This window comes from Amaranthus tricolor, chromosome 8 (genome assembly GCF_026212465.1).
Source record: "Amaranthus tricolor cultivar Red isolate AtriRed21 chromosome 8, ASM2621246v1, whole genome shotgun sequence".
NCBI lineage: Eukaryota > Viridiplantae > Streptophyta > Magnoliopsida > Caryophyllales > Amaranthaceae > Amaranthus > Amaranthus tricolor.
In genome coordinates this window covers 15336537-15358833 of record NC_080054.1, presented here as the reverse complement: position 1 = coordinate 15358833, position 22297 = coordinate 15336537, and the positions used below count along the sequence as shown (strand labels likewise).

Here is a 22297-nt window from a genome sequence, read left to right as displayed (position 1 = left end):
TCAATTCTCATTATACTTAATTTGGATTAATCTGTGTAATTTTAGACAGCTTTAAATACCTCGAAATTTCGAACAGGAGAATGGAAATATTGGTGTACTCATTTTGCACAATCTACAGGATGTAACAATGTTTTCAAAATCTAATAAGAAGCGTTAAATAAATACATGAATCACCATCATCATCATACCCAACATATCTCCTCATATAATCAGAGTTTGGAGAGGAAAGTAAGGCGGCAAGGGCATAATCATAAAAGAGAATGCAACCTTAGAGTCTCTTGATTCGATACTCATTCAACATGCACGTAGGGATACTCATTCAACATACTAATATACAGATGTAGGCATGGCCACGGGGCGGGTTACCCGGAACCGAACCGGTCCCGAACCGCTTGGGACCGGATCCGGAACCGGAACCGTTTGCGACAGGTTCCGAACCGCCCCGAACCGCGAAACCGTGAAATCGCCGGAAAAAAAGTTGCCGGAACCGTGAAACCGCCGGAAAAAACCATCGTGAACCGGGTAAAAAACCCGCTGTTTGGAGCCGGAACCGATCCGGGAGAACCGGTCCAACGGTTCCATGGAACCGGTTCTGGAACCGGAACCGGAACCGGTCCGGTTGAACCGGCTCAACGGTTCCGTGGAACCGGAACCGGGACCGGTCCGGTTGAACCGGCCCACCGGTTCCATGGAACCGGTTCGCCAAAATATGACCGTTTGTTACCGTTAACTAGCCGTTGCATTCTCCTCTATATATACTCATCACTTTCAATCATTTTCATTCACAACTCATCTCTTCTCCTACTCTCTCTACTTACTCTCTCTACTTAATTCTTTAATTACGCAATTATTCTCTTAATTACATAATTAGTCTTTTAATTATTTCTTAATTTAGTTAGTTACATAATTAATTATTTATTTATTTCTTAATTCTATATTTCTATTATTACTTCAATATTATCAATCATGTCTTCATTTTTGAAAAAAGCCACAAAAAAAGTTACTAAAGTGGCAAAATCATTGGGAGGTTCCAGTTCGTCCAAAAGAAAGGCCACTTCTACTCCGTCGGTATCAACAACACCTTCCATTAGTAATTATAATTATGAACATAATTATCCCTAGGAGCACTCTTAAAAGACGCACAATTAAATTATACGAATCAATGCGCTATGAATTAGTTGAAATGTTTAAATCGTTTAATGGTAGGGTTAGCATAACAACTGACATTTGGTCTGCTCCCCCACATTTAGAACCTTATATGTGTGTAACAGCACACTCGATAGATCGAAATTGGATTATGCAAAAAAGAATAATTGCTTTTGAGACAATGTCAGAAAGACATACCGGTGAAAACATAAAATATAGATTAGTAGAGATATGTAGAGAATGGAACTTATTAGATAAAATATTTTGTTGTTCAACTGATAATGCAACCGCGAACATTAAATGTATAGAACTTTTGTTTAACGAACCTGCTTTTAGTTTAATCCTTGGGGGTAGCTTATTACACATACGTTGTTGTGCGCATATAATTAACTTATCTTGCCAAGCAGGCATAAAACAATTAAGTGATTTATTAGAACCAATTAGGGATATAGTGAAATGGCTTAGGATCGGAAAAATAAAAAGACGATATAAACAATTATGTGACCAATACCAACTTAAAAAATTGTATTGGTCATTAGATACTCCTACACGTTGGGGCTCAACCAACGATTTATTAAGAAAGGCGATTGCTTATCGCCCAGTAATAACACAACTATATAGTGAGTGTACAGATAGTTTCATAGCTGATGACACTTGGGAATTAGCTATAGATGTACATAACATATTAGAAGCGTATGACCACGCGACTAAGATTTTTTCTTATGTTTATGAACCGAACGTTCACTTAGTAATAAGTGAATGTATTACTATTTTTTATCATCTCCTTAAATATATACATGAAGATACTAACCCAAAATTGAGGCCGATTCTTGCAGATATGATGGAAAAATGGCAAGCATATTTTACCGATTTTCCTTATATTTATGGAATCGCAACCATTTTGGACCCACGTTTTAAAACTGAGTTCCTTACTAAAGTAATAGGATTTTATTATCAATCGTTAGATCGCCCGTCTACTGATGTACATAATTATGTAGGAACATGTAAAAAATATTTAGCAGAACTCTATGATTTTTACGCTAGTGTATATAACCCGAAACGCGATATGTCTAGGCGTGCTAGCGTTTCGGCACGTCCCTCTTACTATAATTCGGTAATATCTAACATAATGACTCAAGATGATAGTTTTCTAGGATCATCTTCTTCTTCCTCGACCTCATATTTAGAACTAGATAGTTATCTTAAACACCACTTTGAAATAGACCAAAGTATCTATGATATTTTGGAGTGGTGGAAAGAAAAATCTGTTAAATTTCCCATTTTATCGAGAATTGCAAAGGATATCCTTGCAATTCCCGCGTCAACAATTGCGTCGGAGTCTGCTTTTAGTGCAGGTAGAAGAGTTTTGGACGAAAAACGAACTCGTCTTGCTCCACATAGTATTCAAATATGTGTTTGCAAGAAAGATTGGGATCAAGCGGAGATTCGAACACAAGGACTAAGGAATGATGATGATCAAGACGACGATGATGATCCATGGATGATGATGGATACATCTGCATCATCGTCAGGAGGAGAGTCAGCGGAAGCATCTAATCAACCACATGATGATGACGAAGACGAATAGGATCAATCCGACAAACGACAACGATAAATCAACATTCAACAACTATAAATAAAAGGTATGACAAAGAACTACGTGGGCTTTGATTCCTTCGGGATACGTAGGCAGCTTAGTATTCATTTGGGTACTAGGTTCAAGTCCATTTTCTCCCTCTTTTTTTATTAATCATCTTTATCGACATTATCATTGATTCGTTTCTTATTAATTTATTTTTTTCATTCTTTTTAGTAAATATTTCAATAACCATGACAACTTGACATGCAATGAATTTCGCTAATAATCAAGTAATCATCAAAGGTACGTCCGCGATATTATAGTATTTTTTTATTATATAAATATTTAAAGAAAAAAAAAATGGAACCGATGGTCCGACCCGCCCGTCCCGTGAGTTGGAACCGCCGGAACCGCCTCATGAACCGCCAAGGAACCGTTTGGAACCGCCCGGAACCGGAACCGGAAACGGAACCGTTCGCGACAGGTTCCAAATGGAACCGGAACCGGATGGAACTGGAACGGAACCGGACCAACCCGGACCGTGGCCATGCCTATACAGATGTATAGACTAGTTCACTTATTATAGAGCAGATTTTAAGCATTTTTTGATTTTCCTTAGAACTTTGTTCTTGTTCTTACTTCTCTTTGTTAATTGAAGTGTTAAAAGAGAGTAATTAACTCTTCTTGCATCTTTAAGTTCTTAATTAATCTACCATACATTGTTGTTTCTTTGCATTCTCTAAGTGCTAAGAGACTGTTGTGTAGTTATATCTCTTTGAGAGTTTTATCATCATTTTCAAGCACCCTTGTAGGAGCAATATCACAAAAGAAAAGTGACACGCTTACTACTCATATTAAATTTCTAAGTGACAGTTATCGCTGCAATCAAATCTTCAAGAATCTCTACTTAGTGATCTTTGAAGTTCCATACAAATCTAATTTGTTGTAATCGCATTTTATATTTGTATTTAAATTATATTTCCAATATTGTCTTCAACCAAAAAATTTGTAGTCTCATGTTATGTTTTATTGTCTACTAGTGATAAACTAGTATCTAATATATATGTCAAAGTCAATCCTCAAATAATATAAAATTAAGGTAGAAAAAAGATCATGAATTTCCACCAATATAAACAACAAATTAGATTCCTACTACAAGGACCTGCGAGGGAAATAGAAGCTACATGTTGCATACTCTAAAATTTTAAGATGGATTGTTGAAAATAAAAATTCCTTTGACTTTAAATATTTACTTTCTCGATTCTATTCTACTATAGTTACATAAGAAATCTGAACAACAATTTAAAAAATAATATATTTTTGTGTTAAAAAGACTATTATATTTCCTAAAGAAGTAGTGTAATATTGTTAATGAGTTATAAGGTTGGGAAAAAGGAAGATGATTTTTCTCATTTGCAGGAAAAAAATTCCCCTACTCTCGCCTAGAGTAAATATATACCCCAAAATGAATGAACTAATTGCTATTTAATCTATTTTTTATTTCTTTTTAACCAATTTGTCCACCTCTCTAACTATTCAATTTCTTTGATCGTCTATCAAACTTTGTTTTCCTAATTTGACTTTTATTTAGCTTTTAGATTTTTGTATTCAATATAAATGGACCTTAATGAAAAACGATGTAACAATTGTGATTTAAAGAAAAAGTATGTTCGAAAACCAAAGGAATAATTATAGTCGCTATATATATCTTGTATACATTGAATTGTTATATATATATTTTTAGTATTGGGTTGGAAGTACTTATTTTGAGATATAAATTTTGACGGCCTTTTGGCTAAGATCAAGTGTAGAAATATAAATTTTGACAAAGCTTATTAATGGATTTTTTTATCAAAAAATGCTTATTTACTTCCAATCAATGAATCACCATCCGCATGAAAGCAAGACGCAAAAGGTCTATGTTCTAGGTAGCCAGAACAGTCAATCATAAAAGAGTTTAGTTCTTTAGTTTATCTAGAAACCCCACTGATTTAAATCATCTTCGATTCAAGAAATGGATCTTCCATTGTCAATTCAAATATTCAACCGAATTTCGTATTTAACATTTTATGTCGGGTTAATTTCAATTTTTAAGTAGATTTAAATATTTGATAATCTGACTTTAATTCTTATACACAATTATTTCAAATTATTTTTTATCATAATTGATTTCGATTAATCGGTTCAATTTTAAACAACGTTAAATACCTCGAAAAATTAGACAAGAGAATGGAAATATTGATGTACTCATTTTCCACAATCTAACAATGCTTTCGAAATCTAATAAGAAGTTTTATATAAATACATGAATCACCATCATCATCATACCCAAAGTATCTCTTCATATAATCAGGGTTTGAAGAGGAAAGTAAGGCGACAAGACATAATCAAAAAGAATAATGCGGTCAAAGAGTCCCTCGATTCGATACTCATTCAATATGCACGTAGTGATACTCATTTAACATACTAATATACAGATGTATAGACAAGTTCACTCATTATAAACCAAATTTCCACTCCTTAGCCTGTATAAAATTCTGAGCAGAATAAGCACTTAAATGTATTTCCGGAATCCTGCTACTCCACTTAACTCGCTTAGACGTATCAGCTCCGGCTCCTTTATTCCCGAACTCCCCATAATAAAGCGTAGACAATGCAAAACCTTCTCGAAACTGCATCCATCCCTCCTGTGAAATAAGATCCTCCATCGTACACTCTATAAACACTGTCCTCGAGTACATTTTCCACGGTCTTCCAAGGTAGTTCTTGTGCACCTTAGGATTACTTCGCCATAGTTTCATGTACTCATCGGTTCCATTAATTAGGCATTGTAGTAAGACAAACCCGGTAGCCTCAGCAGGGTCGGTCCTACCTTGGGCAGTGATGGCGTTGTTCTCACCCTTGGCGGGGTTTAGTTGTCGAGGCCTAACAAGGATTGTGCAATTTTGAAAGATAGCGGCTGCATTGCCAAAGATAAAATCTACATTGCCTTCTATGTGACATGATCGGTATAGTTGGCGTAGGGAGTGTGCATAGAGGGTATCTTGGTTGCCTAAGAACTCGCAGTCTTCAACGAGTGAGAAGTCGCTGTCTGATCGGAAGGCTACTGCTTGGTGTGCATTTGGGCCTGCTGTGTTCTGGAATGTTATGCCACTTGCCATAAATCCATCACCTTTGATACCTAATGAACATATAGAATCCAAAAAATTATGACAAGCTTTTCTTTTCTTGTAAAATTCTATAAATCTGAATATCAACTATAGGTGTTTAACAGGGCGGGTTGGGTCAAAGTGTCGGGTTACATTTAAACGGGGCATTAGAGGATTAAGTTAATAATGGGTCGGGTCATTAATGAGCCTTTGTGTAAGGGTCGAGCCAGACAGGGTTGGATAATTATAGAAATTTATTGTAAAAAATATTTTACCACTTTTTTTTTATATTTTTATATGATATTATTATATATATAGTTAAATTGACCCAACGGGCTATAAAGTATAATAAAAAAAACTATTTTATGAACTTTAAAAAAACGGATCAAATTGGGTCGTATTTAAACGGGCTTTAACCTACGCCGCCCAGTTTAACATTTTACATGACCTGCCCTGCCCATTTAAACCCAACCCGACCCGTTGAACACCTCTAATATCAACCAACTAAATCCACTTGTTGTATATTGCAATCCGTTAGATCGACGCTTTATTTGAACACGCTTACTTTTGTCCGATCCTTGGATTGTATATAAGTGACTTGATATTTTTGTGAATGAGACTAAAAGAGATTTATAAATATACAATAAACGGACAAAATTAAAAGAAGACGATGAGTATAAATTTAAATTTTAAATAAGAAACATATTCAATACTCCCTCCTATTCACCCAATGCGTACCATTTGACTTTTTATCATTTTTAGGTGGTCAAATGGGACCACATGTAAAAGAAAAAAGTGTAGTGTTTTTAAATTTTAGTAGGGTAAATTGGGTAGGTGTAACGGTGTGAAAAAGTTAAGTTTAGTAAGAATAAATTGGTAAAGTTAGCATACCCAAAGTAGAAATGACACATTTAAATTAACTTGACCAAATAAGAAAATGAAACACTTAAAATGAATAGAAGAATGTATAATACGTAGCACTAACTCAAAATCAAAATGAGGCAAAATAAAAGCCAAGCATGGAGTAGTGTACAATACTCAAGACTCGAGTCAAGAGCTTCACATAACATAATCAATCGACAAGAAGGCCATTAGCCCGTTACATAAAAAAAACCCCAATTCTTAAATTTCGCCACCCTTTTCATTTTATCGTCATCCATATTTTAATGAATTAACGAAAATAGCCCTTGATTGAAAATTTGTATAAAACACTGCAATCTCACTCAATAACACTTTTATAACTCTAAAAACAGTAAATCAAAACATAAAATTTATGGAGCTAAAGCTAAGGAATTCAAAATGCGAATAAGTTGAGGTAACTTTTAATCAAATTTATTTAAATTAATATTAGTTTATATGAAAAATTATATTATTTGTTAATAATATATATTATTAAATATATATTAAATTAATATTATTAATGTAATAAAAATTAATTTAATAATCTTTTTAGTGCCGGGAATTTATTAATGTTAATTACGTAATCGTTTCCAATCATTATTTAATATGGTAATTAGTTATTAATTTTTATTCATGTAATTGACTAAACATAATATTTTATTATTTTAATTTATTATTAATAGTTAATTAAATTATCAAAATTGTCGTAAATAGTTGGTAACCAAGTAAGAGAAAAGGGTTTTTTAAAAGCATGTTGACTGTAAATAGTTCTAGCCGACCTTACTGAAAGTGGGGTTACGTTTTCAACTAGGCGGGTTAGGCAGGAAGAGGCGGTTAGACATAGTCAGGCCAACGTTCGAGTACGCTGCACCAAGTGCGTACTCATTTTGAGGACTAGACGAGCCTGCAGAGTAATTCGGGGGGGGCTCCTGTGATGAGGATAGTGACCACGTAGGCTTTGTTAGTCAGCCAGTTGATTGAACAGTCGTGCGAGGGCATGCTGGTAAGTTTACACGGGCAGGCCCTAGTCCAGCAGGCGCTTCTTATCATGCAGAAGACAAGCAGGTTGACAAATACGGCTCCACGGGGGAGGAGGCGCCAACAGTCCGCTGAAACGAACTGACTGATCACATCACCCCAGTTCGGGGGACCCACTAACGCCCGCTTGATACCCAGCTACGAGGGGCACATAGCTAAGGTTATTTTTTAAAGATTTGAGCATACGCCTCCGATTTGGGAGTGTCGATTAGGAAGAAGTCCCTGGAGGTGATCATCAGAATGCAAGATTTGTCTGATGAGCTGTACAAAGTTTTACCTGCCACTCCCCTTAGTTGTCTGCCATACATTATACACCAGCACATTGATAGTGCTTCAATTACGGCCTTTATGGAGAGATGGCAGCCGAATACCAATACCTTCCACATGCCCTGAGGGGAAATGACCATTATGTTGCACGACATGCAACGCATTCTAGGCATTAGTTTTGAAGGTTCACTCACGGCTTAACCCGCTGATGGTGAGTGGAAGTTCGCGCTGGACGGTCTATTTGGAGAGCCCATGTTTGAGCTGCGAAGAAACGGGTACTTCATTAGCGGGATCATCAACGTTGGTGAAATTATGCACATGTGCCACCGGTCTCAAGCTTTAGAGACAGTCTACAGCCTATTACATAGCTATTGTGGGTTCAATTGCAGGATCGGCTTTAAACACTTCTTCAAACAACGAACCTTATGACCTAATCGACAAATTAAAGTAACAAGCACAGGGCAATCTATAGGTGCATTGAAGTGCACAACCGCATTTGTCAAAAATATAATCACCCAACTCTAACATACAGTTATGCTTAAGCAGCAATTGTTCCAATGCAAAAATGGATACATGTCGATATAACGGTCTCAAGAAATTATATCGCAAAGACCTTCAAATAGAATTTATGGATTCCTATAGCACTTGACGGATCCTCGATAGCTGATTTGTTATTTGTGAGTGTGCCCTTTTAAACAGGGTATCAAATGAGCTATTACAGCTACCAAGATAGTACTTGAAATACGAGTATTAGCTTTCAACTCTGTTGGTAGTCTGGTTACCCATGCGTAAACAATCATTCGTCCATGCACGCACAAATTTCTCTTTAAGTGGAATCCCCATTCCAGCCAAATATCGAACGACCTTTTTGTTCCTAACCGACCAGGTAGTCACAATCGATTACCATCTCTCTTCAAATTCGTCGAGTGTAAAACTTTCAACGAAAGGGTTCCATCTAGTTTGTTTGAATATCTGCCCTTGTTGATTTCTTTTCCTGCAACACAACTTGTCCACCATATTTTCAACGTCGTTGGCAATATGCCAAATACATAACAAATGCCGCACATCTACGTTAAACACAACGTTGAACGTAATTAAGACATATTCAATAAAGAGAATGACAATAATTAATCAACAAAACGTTTTTACCTAGAAAGACATCACGAATAGCTGCAAATAAACCCTCATCTCGATCAGTGACAATGACGCTAGGAGTCTGAGCTGTGCCAAAAATATCTCTTAATCCCTATAACACCCACGAATATGACACAGCCCCCTCATCTCGCATCGAACAGAACGCAACCAAGAAGTTGTGATTGGTTGGCGTCATTTCGATTACTTCACACAGTGGCCACTTTTGTTTATTTGTTTTGTAAGTTGTATCTATCAACACAATACACGGCCATGTGCGTATCATTTAGATAGAGGTAGGATTTGCAACTAATAATCTGCTCAATTCCCCTTCACTATCCAAGTCTGTCCAAACCACGTAAGTATGCTCTGTGGCCATATAAAGACAGTGTTGAAGAAGAGTCCTACCCTCCATCTCTTTTCTTCTAATTAACTGTCTAACATTGTATATTTGATTCATACTAGTAAAAACCAGGAAAATTTTCTCTAATTGAAGTCATGGTAAAGGCAGGTTGCATGCCGGTTGCACTAAGCTCATATGTGCTGCCGAATATCTACATTCAATTTGCCCTTACATGACCATCTCTGTACACTAAAAATCGATGGTTATGTCTACCTTTTTCCCCAGTATATACCCTCACCTCCAAGGTCTTTCTCCTGGCTTACAACTACTTGCTACAATCATAAATTTACACCGACATGTTCTACTTTTAGAGCCAGGTCGGACAGCATTATCTAGATTATGCAAATCACTCCTAATATTACCATAGCAGTGACATCTTAAATACAAACTAACTCTAGAACGTCCTTTTTGTTTATAAGAAGCACGTGTAAAATGAAAATCAATTCCTATTGCTATCTCATCGACGCAACTGTGTAATTCATCTACGGAATTAAATTCCTTATCCATAACAAATCTACCAGAGTAATCTATATTGTCCCCTAAATTTTTGAAGTCTTGCAAATGTAAAATAATTTTTAAAGGGTTTTGGAAAAATAGTTAATAATTATGTATTATTTTTATTATTTTCTTATTATTTAATATTAATTTGTTTTATTATTGTTACAATTACTTTATTTTATATTTTGTATTGTTATTATTTTAATATTATTTATTAAAGTAAATTATATTTTTTATTTAACATTAATTTGTATTATTATTATTTTAATATTAATTATTAAAGTAAATTATATTTTGTATTTATTATTGAATATTTTTATTATTAATGTTTGTATGTATAATTTTTTAATAACCTAATGTATGGTTTATTTTATATTTTAAATTTGCAGGACTTTTAAAACTTAGGAGACAATGTAGATTACTTTGATAGATTTATTACGGATAGGAAATTTGATTCCGCAGATGAATTACATAGTTGGGCCGATGAGATAACAATAAGAATTGATTTTCAATTTATATGTGCTTTTTATAAACAAAAAGAAGGACGTTCTAGGGTTAGTTTGTATTTAAGATGTCACCGCTATGGTAATATTGGGGGTGATTCACATAATCTAGATAATAATGCCTGACCTGAATCTAAAAGTAGAAGTAGCGGGTGTAAAATTTTTATTATAGCAACTAGTCGTAATCTAGAAGAAAGACCTTGGACGGTAAGTGTGTGTCCAGGTGAAAAAGAAAGACATAACCACCCGTTCTTAGTGTACAGAGATGGTCATGTAAGGGCAACTAGGATCAATGTAGATATTCGGAAGCACATACGACAGCTTAGTGCAACAGGAATGCAACCGGCCTTTATTATGAGTTCTATTAGAGAAAAAATTTTCTAGGTTTTTTTACTAGTATAAATCAGATATATAATGTAAGGCAATCAATAAGGAGAGAAGAGATGGAGGATAGGACTCCCCTTCAACACTGTCTTTATATGGCCACAGAACTTAATTACATGGAATGGACAGACTTGGATAGCGAAGGGGAATTGAGTAGATTATTAGTTGCAAATCCTACCTCTATCCAAATGATACGTATGTGGCCGTATGTTGTGTTGATAGATACAACGTACAAAACGAACAAACAAAAGTGACCGCTATGTGAAGTGATCGGAATGCCGCAACCAATCACAACTTCTTGGTTGCGTTCTGTTTGATGCGAGATGAGGCAGCTGTGTCGTATTCGTGGGTGTTGCAAGGATTGAGAGATATTTTGGGCACAGCTCATACTCCTAGCATCATTGTAACCGATCGAGACGAAGGTTTATCTGCAGTTATTCGTGACGTCTTCCCAGGTAAAAAGGTTTTGTTGATTTAATTATTGTCGCTCTATCTAGTGAATATGTCTTAATTACGTTCAATGTTGTATTTAATGTAAATGTGCGGCATTTGTTATGCATTTAGCCTATTGCAAACGACGTCGAAAACATGATGGACAAGTTGTGTGGCGGGAAAAAAAATCAACAAGGGCAGGTATTTAGGAAAAGTAGATGGAACCCCTTGGTTGAAAGTTCTACGATCAACGAATTTGAAAAGAGATAGCAAGCGATCGTGAATACGTGGTCGGTTAGGAACAAGAAGGCCGTTTGGTATTTGGCTGGAACATGGATTCCACTTAGAGAGAAATTTGTGCGTGCGTGGACGAATGATTGTTTACATATGGGTAATCAGACTACCAGAAGAGTTGAAAGCCAACACTCGTCTTTCAAGTATTGTCTTGGTAGCAATAATAGCTCATTTGATACCCTGTTCAAAAGGGCACACGCACAAATTACAAACCAGCAAGCCAGGATCCGACAAGCGCTACAGGAATCCATGAATTCTGTAGCAAGGTCGTTGCGACAACATTTCTTTAGACCTTTATATTGCCACATATCTATCTATGCTTTGGAGCAGCTACGGCTTGAACATAACCGTATGTTAGATTTGGGTGATTTTGTATTTAACAAATGCGGTTGTGTACTTCAACACACCCATGGATTGCCATGTGCTTGTTATTTACATATGTCCATTGGTTCACATAGTGCTTTGTATGTGGATGACATTCATCCATTCTAGAGTACTTTGAGGTACACAGAGGTAGGAGATGACACCGACGAAAGAGGACGATACGCGAACGTCGATGACAAGGAATACTTCCAATCTCTAGTCGATAAAGTTCTAAAATTTGATCTCGCAGTTGTATGACGATTGTCTCAGGTACTTGAGTAAGAACTACACCCTGGTGGAGCCGATATACCTGAGCCTTACGCAAGTCCACCTCGAAAGGGATGACCAACCACAAGTAAAACACTGAGAAGAAATAAAAGTGCATTTGAATATAGCAGATTATCTTCTCGTGGTCGAGGGTCTAGATCTTCATCCCGCGGGAAATCTAGTGGTAGATCTAGTAGTAGATCTAGTGGTCGAGAAATGCAATCTTCAGTTAAAATTAAGTTTAGTTTCAATTTATCCGGTACATGACTTTCCTTTCCGTTATTTAAATTAGTTTGTTAGATCTTTATCTTACTAACCTTATTGCAGATGAACCAGGAGGTAGTGATTTTTCATAATTTCATAGTCTAATCACATCCCGCACATTCTTCTTCCTTACTTGTTTTACTGGATTGATGTGTTAGGTGATGGTAACTGCGAATTTAGAGCTATTGTCATGACAGAGTTGAGAGGCGAGGAGGCATGGCCTCTTTTAAGACGTGCTATGTGTATGAAAATGCAAATGAACAGAGACCAATATCTAAGTTTGTATCTATCCCAAGAATTGTTAGAAGATGCTATATTCAGAATAGGTTCACACGGCAATAGACCTACTCCTTATATTCACTGGATGGATGCACCGATGGCATTGTACTCTGCAGCAACGTTTCTTAACATTGGCATTGATTATTATGGTTCTGCTGACGGTAACCCGATATACAACTGTTTGGTTCTTCCGTTAAGGATAACACCGGGCATACATAGTGTAAAAAAAGTTATACATATAAGTTGGGTTTGTTCAACTGTTAATGAACAACGATTCATCCCCATTTCCACCCGTCCATCAACGTTGTAGAGAAACAGTTGACAATTTTACGAGGCATATAGAAACACATTTTACTAGTACGATTATGCTCTGGAATAAACTATGTGGGCCACGACCACCACAACGTAATAACACTGCTGACGATACTGTAAATTTAAATAGTCCATAGTGTAACATTAAATTCTTTATAGAAATTGTAGATTAAATTCTTTATAGAAATTATAGATTAAATACTTTATAAAAATTGTAGATTAAATTCTTTGTAGATATTGTAGATTAAATTCTTTGTGTATAGTAACGATGTAAATTAATAAAAGCATGCATTGATGTAAACATGAATTAAATTTAATGTACAAAGCATTGACGTAAATAAAATAAACGCATTAATAGAAAAAATTAGTTTAGACACAGACTATGAAGAGCCGTGCCCCTTAAACGCTTGCCATTCGGCAAATAAATCTTTACAATCAAGGTAGAGCCGGTTCTGATCTTATCCGCCAGCAAGGTAGAGCCGACAATAACCATGTAGTAGGCTCTCGACTGGGTATTCGTGGCCTGGGACCTATGACACAGCTGCATCAGTTCAGCAACATTCACGCAACCGCTGGTGAATACACCTTTCCGCAGTATCTCAGATATGGGCTCCCCGAACGGATTGATGATACTGACCTGCCACTCCACCTCAAAAGGCTCAACCGGTAGAGAACCTTCAATAGCAATGCCCAATATTCGTTGCACGTTGTGCAACATAATTGTCATTTTCCCCCATGGCATGTGGAAGGTGTTCGTATCCGGCTGCCACCTCTCCACAAAGGCCGCTATCAAAGCACAGTCGACGTGCTGATGCATAATGTACGGTAGACGGCCAAGGGGAGTAGCAGGTAGAACATCGTACATCGCATCGGTCATATCCCTCAGACCGATAATGGCCTCCAACGGCCTCTTTCTACTACGGCATTCCAATGGCGGAGGCGTATGCTCGAAGCCGTCAAAAATAAGTTTAGCTATGTGCCCCGCATAGCTAGGTATCAGTCGCGTATCTGTCGGCTCCCCGAGCAAGGGCAATGTGATTAACCAATCCGTGCCAGCGGACTGTGAGCGCCTGCTCTCCCGTGGCGGCTCATTATCAACGAGACTACGTCCAGCGCGCTCAGATGCGCCTGAAGAACTAGGGCCCGCAAGTGCAAATCTCCCATCGGGCCCGCGTACAATTGTCCAGTCCATTGGGCGAAAATCTGGACCTTGGTATTCAACATCATCAGCATCATTATCCTCATCACTACAAACCCACCAACTACTCTGGATGCTGCTAACCTGGTCATCAACAGAGGTTCGCACTAGGTCCAGCGCACTCGGCCTTTGGGCCAAACTGTGTCTAACAGCCTCTTCCTGCCTAGCCCTCCTAGCAGAACCGGTTACCCCCTCCCATGCGAGTCCTCTCAGATTAAGGTAGGTCTAGAAACTATTACCTCTCAACAAGTGTCTAAAAAAACCCTTTTCTTTCCCTTGATTACCACTCATTTACTATAATTTTTGATAATTTAAGTAAATATTAATAATAAATGAATATAATCAAACGTTACGTTAAATTAACCACATGAACAAAAAAGAATAATTAATTAGCAACAACAAAATTTAACTAATCATTATCAACAAATAGAATGTTACAACATATTTATTATTATGATTATTAATTGTAATTAATTTTCTAAATTGACAATAATCATAATAATAACAATACTAACAAAAATAAAAACAATAATAATCATAATAATAATAACACAAACAACAATAATAAATCATAACACTAATAACAAAAACAATAATTAAAAATAAAATTAAAGGAAAATTTAATAATAATAATAATAATAATAATAATAATAATAACAATTACTATATATAATAGTAAAAATGATAAGAATAACAGTAATAATAATAATAACAATAATAATATAAATAAAAATAATAATAATTATTCTATAAAAAAAGCCACCAACAACAATAATAAAAATAATATTCAAGACAATACAAAAAAGTTAATAATAATAATTATTATTATTATAATAAACATATTTAAAATAATAAAATTAATAATTAAAACAAAAATAAAAATTTAATAATAATAATAATAACAATCACAATAATAACAATAATAATAAAAATAATAATAATAACAGTAATAATAATTATTATAATAATACTAATAACAATGATAATAAAAATAATAATTATTATTATTATTCAACAAAAAAGAAAAAAAAATAAAATAAAAAATAAAATAAAAATTTAGTCGCAGGAAACTGGGCGACCCAGCCTCAATTCAGTCGCATGAAGAATTGCGGCTGGACTCCGGTTCAATCGCACGTTTTGTGCGACTGAACTGGGGTTGGGTCGCCCAAATTTCTGCAACTGACTTTTTTTAATTTAAAATAATAAGATTTAAAAATAAATTACCTCGATTATTTGTTTGCGGATTGAACTTCTCAGTTCTTGCTCCAAAAATTTGATTTTGTAAGTTTGTTTTTTGAGAGTGATAAGAAAAATTTTCAGTAAGATTGTAGTATATATAGGAAATTTTAAGTCTAATGGTAAAATTATAGTTTTTTCATATTCAAGGATAAATTCGTAATTTTAATAAGGTTAATGATAAAATGAAAAGAGCGACAAAGTTTAAAAATTAGAACTTATTATCCATAACCTTTTTTGACTTTTCAACCCATAGCTTTTGGCATTGCAATGACCATTTGCCACGTATACTGTTTATGTCATCTTTCCCAACCTCTTCATTGACTCTTCCACGTCTTTTCACCTTCTAAACTCTTCATTGATTCTATTTTGATTAAAAATTTTATACTTTTATGTTTTAATTTACTTATAATAATTTTTAACGTAGTTTAATAAATTAATTTTTAATTTTGTATGATAAAAAATTATAAAAATTTAATCTTAATAATCTTTATAAATAAGATAAATCAAATAAGATTTCATTTGATTATATTTTAACTTATAGATTAAAAACTAATTACAAGTTAAAAATAATAAATAAATATTGCCAAATTTTGTAATATTGCAACTAATATAAAACATAAGTATTAAAATACATAACAAGGTATCTCTTTATTATGTTTGTTATATTAAATTTTTATATAATTTAACGTGTTATTTTAATTATTTATATATTGTATTATATATTTTATAATTTATTAGAAAATTAATATTATAAAATATGAAATTAGCCTTAATATATCTTACCGTCCACAAAGCTAAACTGGAGCATCCAGCCAAAATTAATAAATGAAAATAAAAATCTGCAACATAACATAAATGAAGAAAACTTACCAACAGTAGCAGTATTGTAGGTACTAATCCCCATAATCCCAGTATTAACATCTCCTGTAATTACAGTTTTACCCTTTCCATTTCCCAAAAACACCAAATTCCTTTTCTCTAACCCCACCCTCACAATTTCTTCATACACTCCTTCTTTTATGTAAATTACAAATCTATCCTTCCCGTTTACCTTCAACCAAGCTGGTGCGTCATCAACCGCGTCTTGCACACGCACGTAACATCCACGCGCTTTTCCTTCTTTACAAACAGTTGCATCCACTTTCCCTTCTTTTCTCACTCTCCCTATCTCAAACCTGAGCTTTGAACCCGACCCGGATTTCTCCCAAAAACCGTCTCGCTCCGTCAATGGAGGACGCCACGACGTCGTATCATCCCCATAGTTAGCAAGCGCGTGCATCATACTTAGCGCGTTGCTGGTAGTTTGCATGAGAGTAGAGTTAATGAAGATCATGGTTTTGTCAACCACGCGCGTGCCATTCACGTACGAGAGTTCTGACCAGCAGTCATATTGGTATGTTAACGCGGCGCTAGCCCAAGCACGTGCATCATGGAGGGTGTCTCGTGAGTTGAGAGCATTTAAGGATGTTTTGGTTCGGTAAGAGGATAGAGTGAGGTAGTCTTGGCACGTGTGGGAGGCCATTGTACGGTTGTGGTGGTTTGGGAAGGTTTGGAGGATGGTTTGAATCATGGATTGGGCTTTTCGGATATGGTTGGAAGTTAGAGAAAGTGTGGTTTGAATGAAATGGGCTGGGTTTGGGTTTGGGTTTGGATTCGGGTTTGGGTGGGAGTGGAGGAGGGAATTTAGGCATGTTTGAGGGTATTGGGTGGATCGGCATATGGTTTGGATGGTTGTGAAAGAGAGAGAAAGGTGGATGAAGGTAGAAAGAGAAAGCAGGAAGAGTGAAAAATGGAGGAATGAAGTCATTATGGTGATTTAAGTGCATGTAATGAAGTGAAGAGTGAGATGAAGTTATAGAGATTCAGAAGTGGAGTGATGTGAAATTATATAAAGCAGTGAATGATTGAGAATTCACTAAAATGGACAAAAAGAGCATTGCCGTGTTTATTGTGTATCAATAAATGTTTGATTTGAATTTTTGACAATGTTTCTTCGTTTTTTTTTTTCGTTTTTATTTTATTTTTAATTGAAATGTTAAAATATAATTAAATAAAAAATTTTTTATTTGCTTTAATTTAACTTTTTTTATACTAATTTTTTATTGAAACTGTCATACTATGAGGCGGTTTCAATTGGGGCACCCAAATTCTTTAAATAAACGCCAATGTCATGTACAATTCAAATTTCATTATTTTTTATGTGGTTTTACTAATGGGATGGTTGTATGGGCCCATCTCACGGTGAGACGGTCTCATACAAAACTTATTGATTTTATAATATTAAATTTTTAATTTTGTATAATTAAAGATATTGAGAATTGAATTAATGTATTAGAGTGCAAAAACCTAAATAGATAATTTGTATGAATTAGATGGAGTAGGAAATTTGCCATATTTTTTTTTAAGTTTGTCGATCAAATTTACCTATTTTTTATTTTTTATCATTATTTATTTTTGTTTATTAGTTTCCATTTATATATTTAATTTAGATTTTCATCAATATAAATATTTCTCTTATTTTTGAATCTTTTCCCATATTATGGCGGAAAAAAAAATAATTTCCACTTTCATTATGTGGGAAAGTATTTCCCACAATACCGTCCACGTAGAAATTTTTTTTTTTAATTATTTTTCAGACAAAATCGCCACTCGAGATGGCGGTTTGCCTTGAGCACCAAACCGCCACATGGTCAAGGCAAACCGCCATCTCATGTGGCGGTTTGGTCCTTGGTAAACCGCCACTTCATGTGGCGGTTTGCTTGTGGCCTGAAATTTTATTTTTTTTTCATTTTAAAATAGTGAACGCAACATGCATTAAACTAGTTCAATACCATCTATTCCATAATAATCAATTACGAACCGGCTTGATTTGAAAAAATTAATTATGAAAATAATGCAAAGATATATTACAATTATGGAAAGTCATACAAGATGTTCAAGTCATATAAGAATATACAAAGTTTGTTAAACTACAACCCCCGGCCCCTTTTGTTTTGCGCATCGGTGGATGATGATGGTGTGAACTCGTCAACATCCGCAATGACATTAAGAGCAAGAGCTCGTCGTTGACTAGCACGCTGATATGTGATAATCCTTTGCGGAGGCGATGGATGTGGAGGAGGAGTGGTAATGGAAGCTGGAGGAACGAATGGCAACATAATAGCGGATGTCGATGGCGATCTGGAAGACCGACCTCGAGTAGATGAACGCTGGTGACCTCTTGTGGACCGAGAACTGGATCCTCTGGACGAGCTACCTCGGTGGGCTGAACTCCTTGGAGAAGGAGTGTGGAATGTGTCATCTACCTCGCCAATGACGGGTGGAGTCGGTATGAGGTACTCATAACCCGCCTGACTCAATGCATCGGTCAACAACGCGTTGATGGAGCCTAAGGTCTAAGAACATAGCCGATACCCCACATCAACTGGCGATGTAGCGGCCCCTTGAATCTTGTCATTACATTGTATGAGCACTGATCAGATGCGCTCAGCCTGTTTGTTATCATTATATTGTTAAAAGTGTCACTTAAAACTATTACTATTTGTTATGAGTGTTGAAAGAAGACGTACCAGTAACGTAGATGTCGGATGGTAATCTGATCTTGGCTGCGCAAATGTGGTGTTCGTTAGGCGTAATATGGAGATACGCCTGTACCAACTCATGTACATAGCAGACCTATGACCTGTGAAGTTATCTCCTCCAACCAATCTAGATGCTCGGTCATTCCACGAATCTACATGCGATCTATGTCGTACAAGGTAGTTCTTGTCCCCAGTCCTCCGATCGATCGCATGTAGTTGAGGTTGGGTGTCACAGGCTTGCGGAATTACCTGCTCCAAACCGAATTGACGCATGACACGATCCGGGAGATGTAGCTCGACGATGTCAAAGCAAATAAGTGGACAACGCGATCTCCAAATCTCGTGGCCGGATATACATATGTGCGGCAGAGCGTCCATCTTAGCCGCTGTGTAAGGCTGCCATGTCATCTGTAATAGAAATCAATATGCTTAGTAATGTATACAATTTATTCATAACTAATACAAATAGTAAATGTTAATAACCTGCTCGTCCCGTTGTCGATCTAGTGCGTCTCTGTAGTAGACGAGAGTATGTGGGGAGTGGGATCTCAAAAGATATACGCGAAGCCAGCTGCAAACAAATAAACATTGTTTAACATTTTCATGTATCATAAAATAGTGAAATTATGAATTTGAATAGTAAATTGAGTGTTGCTACCTTAACGCCAAAGGATCCATCACGCGCCGATGCTGTGACCCTAACACCGGTTCAAAATCATCCGCGTCATCTTCCTGATCATGTTGCCCATCCGGTCAAATCGTCCGAATAATGGGCCTCCCTATATGAATGTGCTCCCATGACCATATCTGTAACAGCATCAAGCAGCCACCAATGTCCTTGGCACCCTTATGAGATCTTCGACATAAGTTACGATACAGATACGCTAGGGTAGCACTTCCCCAACTGTACTCATCTACGCGCTCCAAGTCTCCCAGTAGTGTAACACCCCTGAATTTCCAACCCCTTAAACGAAACCAGAATCGTGAAGGAAGGGAGGAAATTCGGGTGTTACATAAAAAGAAAAAGAGAAAATACTTAACATAAATGCTAAGGATTAATTAAAAAGGGTGAGTGAGTTGAAATTTCGGCAGCATCTCTGCTGAAAACTGAGGATGTTACTAGAATATGTATAGTTATAATTGATTAACATGATTAAACTAATCTAAGGCCTATAACGCCTTTCAAAAGAATACGTCACGACGGAATAAATCATCGTCGGCTTCACAAAACATCAACTCTAACGAGGATCGTGGTTCCAGTGTCAACGCATCGATCTGACGGATACTAAAGGAGTATTCTCCCTACTGTACATCCAAAACTACGCAGCGGATCTATGGATCATACGAGGAGTCACGTGGCTCCATACAAAAGAAATTTTACAACCCCAAAAGAAAACTGTACAAGTATCATAGAAGCTACAAGCGTTAAGACAATTTTATATACAATTGTTACGTTCGTACTCTGCTCTTTCCCCAATGCAAAGCAAAAGAAGCTCCTATACCTGTCATGCCAAGCTATGATCCTCCTGCTGCTCAACATAATGACCATAGTCATATGCGTCATAGCAGGAACATCATAGAGAGTCATGAGCAAACAACAACAACATGTACACGTCAGTAATGATGAACTTATAATAATTGAAATCATTAAACAAAACAATAGACAACGATATAGTATGGCAATAGCAAGTCTACTCATCTGTTTGAACACCTCTATCTATTCATAATTTCTCTTTCAAACTACTAATCTCTCGGAATATATTCAAGGGTAGTGAATCCTTTCTCTATTCATGGCATAGTGACACGGCCAAGGGCGTTATCGGCCATCCGGCGCCCATTGGCAAAGTATGAGCTCATGCCCCCTCCAGCTGACCCTCTCGGGTCCTACCTTCGGGAAAAACTAACACACTGGGGTACGAAACCAGTGAAGAGGCCACCATATTGGGGTTTGCAAGGCCCACATGGTATCACCTCGGTCAAGGAGCGGTATCGGACATCCGGCGCTCAATGACCCAAGCATGCTCATACCCCCCTTACGGTGGTCCCGTCGAACCTCACCTAGGGGACTATTAAATCAACCGGACATAATCCAGTCAAGTCACGCCAATTAATCGTACATCAAGGCTCAATAAGCAGGAAATCACTTCGACACCACACATAGCTACGGTGCGTTCTCTACTATTTAGAAATTTGTTCTCATAATCTCTTAATGTTTCCATTCTACTTGCCTATTTCACTAATATGACTATACACTAGTATAATTTACTTTCTGGCGCTAGATAATTCTAATGCAATGCATATAATCATGAAATATGGATAATAATTTGAAACAATGAATATGATAATCAATTACTGCGTGTACGTACCTGTAAGCGTCACTGCACGACCACAAGTTACAAAAATCACCCAACTAAGGGTCTACTTTCCTCTTATAAACTGAGAACCTATACAAGTTGGGAATAGAACTTATAAGTTCTCTTAACTACTTGGGTATACCAGCAAGAAACCAAGTAACCACTATCATCCATTCACGACAAGTTTTCAATTACTTCTAGCACGTACGCATCTCATTCAACATCAAGCATAATCGTCAATTCAACAATAACACAAGTTTTTCCATCGGCAAAGAATAAAAGGATCATGTCGACTGTTTCATTATGCCAACTAATTTTGAGTTATAACGGTTCACATCATCTTAATATAAGGCGACGATTCACACTTAATGTTGATGTAGTGCTAATATGACGACAACGACGAGTCTTAAAGTTATCACATCACAGCATCATTCATTATATTCTCTAAGGTTAGAAAGAACTAAAATCAAGCATCATAACAAGTAGCTTTAATAATTCTCAACAGTTGACACTATGTTCATAGCCTTACTAATATCATTTAATTATACTTCGATAATCTAACGAGGGCACTTGTAATCAACATTAATAATTTCTTTTACTTCAACAAGGCCAATTAAGACCACCATACCTAACAAAACTCCCACACTCAACACAAATAAGGTTACTCATTACTAAGACACCATCAAAATAGCACACTACCATTATTTTCATTCATA

The 22297-nt window shown here is 36.2% G+C and overlaps 1 protein-coding gene across 1 annotated transcript; it reads right to left on the bottom strand.

Moving 5' to 3' along the window:
- Positions 1-4955: 4955 nt before the first annotated feature.
- Positions 4956-17613, bottom strand: LOC130820525 (probable pectinesterase/pectinesterase inhibitor 51). Its single transcript, XM_057685936.1, has 2 exons — positions 16517-17613; positions 4956-5906 (listed from the first exon to the last, which is right to left on the bottom strand). Exons 1-2 carry the CDS (start codon positions 17451-17453, stop codon positions 5224-5226), a joined length of 1620 nt encoding a protein of 539 aa, XP_057541919.1. The 5' UTR covers positions 17454-17613; the 3' UTR covers positions 4956-5223.
- Between the last annotated feature and the right edge of the window lie 4684 nt (positions 17614-22297).

Excerpts from the sequence above, each read along its gene's own strand:
- LOC130820525 (XM_057685936.1), bottom strand. The coding sequence starts at position 17,453 with ATGACTTCATTCCTCCATTTTTCACTCTTCCTGCTTTCTCTTTCTACC. Across the intron at positions 5,907-16,516 it reads CTACAATACTGCTACTGTTG|GTATCAAAGGTGATGGATTT; the intron begins GTAAGTTTTCTT and ends TATGTTCATTAG.